Raw genomic sequence first — 2,498 nt, forward strand, 5'->3', positions numbered from 1 at the left:
GTTGTGTCGACGCATTTTCTTCACCTACATCACCCAACGCTGCTGATACCCTGGTGCTTGTCTTTCGCAATGCTGGCATATGTGCGTGTGCAGTCTCACATTACCTTTCGTTTGGCTGCATTCTATCTGTCCACTAACTTTATCGCTTGACACTCAGTCGAGGCTATTGAAGTCCCTCCCTTTGCAGTGGTGGGATATGTCCTAGCAGGTGTGAACGATCATACACGCGAGATCAAAGTCACACACAGACGCACGCACACACACACACACACACACACACACACACACACACACACACACACACACACACACACACACACACACACACACACACACACACACACACACACTCGCACAATCACACACACACACGCACACAACCTCCTTCCTGTACTCACTTGTATCTGAGTCGTCCTGTCATGCGATACGCTTGCGCCATATTGCCCACAGCCTGTACCCGCCAGCGGCAAGCACAGTGGGCAGTGTGTGTGTGTGTATATGTATGTATGTATGTCCAGGAAGAACGGATCAGTGCGTGCATGCGCGGGCACTGGCGCGGGGGCAGGGGGGAAGAAAGCACAAACAAACAGGCATGCGCAACAGTGTGTGTGTGTGTGTGTGTGTGTGTGTGTGTTGAGCATACGTTGAAGCTAGTCCGTGCAACATCGTGTGCTTCCTGCCCATATTTGTGCCTGGCGATTGTGGTTGTGGTGGTAGTTCAAGGCAAGTAAGTTGTGAGCCACAAAGATGAGTGTGAAGCAGGAGTGAGTAAATCCAACTCGAAGAGAGCAAGAACGTACAAACTTGCGCGCGCGTACACCCTACCTGACTGTCTCGCGTGTTTCTTCCGAGAGCGTATTGGCGAGGGTCTGGTGTCAATGAGGTGGTACAGGTGAGCACGCGATGCTGGTGTTGATAAAGGTGGCGGGGAAACAGAGCACTCCACACATACACAGACACAACGCAACACAGCATGTGCACACGTGTTTCCACCTCGACGGCGCGCTCCATGCTTTCGAGAACGGTGATTACGCCCATACCACCAGCCTTGATCACGTGCACCCACTGGCGGTGGTGACGATAACGAATGGTGTTTCCAGTTGTGGCGGACGGCAGTGCAAGGGAGTGTGAGGGCAGTGCAAGGGCGCGATGGGTGTGCAAAGCATGCGATATGGGACGGAAGGCCAAGCGACTGCCAAACGCAAAATAACACATCCACACAGACACAGACACATCCACACACAGACACAGACACAGACACAGACACATGCACATGCACATGCACATGCACAGACACAGACACATGCACACATACATGCGCATGGCACCAGACCTTCTGTTTAGCTTGCGAGTTGTGTTCGTCGTTGCGAAGATAGGAGGAGATGACGGGTGCAACGCGGTGCACGGCGCGCTCTGCAAGATCAACCACGTTCGACACGACATATGACACGCCCTGCATTGGGAAAAAGGTGTGACAGCGTACGATGGGTGTGACAGCGTGTGATGGGTGTGGCAAGGTGTGTGAGAATGGATGAATGAATGAACGAAACGATGAGTATGGAGTCACACACACACACACACACACACACACGCACACATACGCGCGCGCACAAGTGTTGGCATTGTCACCTGGTATGTGGCGTGTGCTGCGACGCCAAAACCGTGAACGACGCGTTTGGTGCTGAGCAAAACCAGGTGATGTGACCAGCAGGGCAGGACATGAAGACGGGGCTGGAGATGTGAGCAACAAAGGTGGTGTCTAGAGGACTGCTTTCAGTCACACACATTCACATTCACACACACACACACATTCACACATTCACACATTCACACACATTGACATTCACACATTCGCACACATGCACATTCACATTGTGTCAAGAGAGCGAGCGAGTCGCATGGTGTGATGGTCACTGCAGTGCTCACCGGTCACTGACTTCAATGTCCTCCTCTGCCGGCACCAAACGCGAACGCAGCGCCTCCCCAGCACTGAAAACACACGCACACGCACGCATGGTTTGACACACACGTGCACGTAAGGTAGGGTGTTTCGTTAAGGAGTGGCAGATATGGGAGGGCGAATGAAACAACATAAGCACACACATACAGACGCATTCACGGCGCACCTGCGCATGACGCGACCGCCGATGGTGGCTGTGGTCTCAAATGCCTGCGCCATGGAGAGGGCACCGCGCTCAATACCGCGCGCAACGACGGCATCCCACGACGAGGATGCACCCGGTGCTAGCGACGCGCTCGTGTCCGTCTCAACCAGTGGCCGCGTGCTCTCAATCTCTGGTGGGCAGTGAAGTGCGATAGCAAGCGAGTTGGTGGCAGGGGTGCCGGCGGTGATGATGGTGGTGGTGGTGGTGATGATGATGATGATGATGATGATGATGATGATGATGATGATGATGATGATGATGACGATGATGATGATGATGATGATGATGAGATGATGATGATGATGATGATGATGATGATGATGATGATGATGA

The 2,498-nt window shown here is 53.1% G+C and overlaps 1 protein-coding gene across 1 annotated transcript in view; it reads right to left on the reverse strand.

Moving 5' to 3' along the window:
* Positions 1-394: 394 nt before the first annotated feature.
* The window catches only part of PTSG_10052 (uncharacterized protein), a gene marked incomplete at its 3' end in the record, with an annotated part of 4,282 nt that continues 2,178 nt past the window's right edge, over positions 395-2,498 (reverse strand). Inside the window, exons 6-13 of the mRNA XM_004988911.1 lie at positions 2,127-2,295; positions 1,927-1,989; positions 1,630-1,681; positions 1,334-1,453; positions 994-1,065; positions 826-869; positions 644-692; positions 395-451 (exon numbers count right to left, since the gene is read on the reverse strand). Coding sequence (XP_004988968.1) covers positions 395-451; positions 644-692; positions 826-869; positions 994-1,065; positions 1,334-1,453; positions 1,630-1,681; positions 1,927-1,989; positions 2,127-2,295 — 626 coding nt within the window. The remainder of the gene's footprint in view (positions 452-643; positions 693-825; positions 870-993; positions 1,066-1,333; positions 1,454-1,629; positions 1,682-1,926; positions 1,990-2,126; positions 2,296-2,498) is intronic.

This window comes from Salpingoeca rosetta, assembly GCF_000188695.1.
Source record: "Salpingoeca rosetta unplaced genomic scaffold supercont1.32, whole genome shotgun sequence".
In the NCBI taxonomy this organism is placed as follows: domain Eukaryota; class Choanoflagellata; order Craspedida; family Salpingoecidae; genus Salpingoeca; species Salpingoeca rosetta.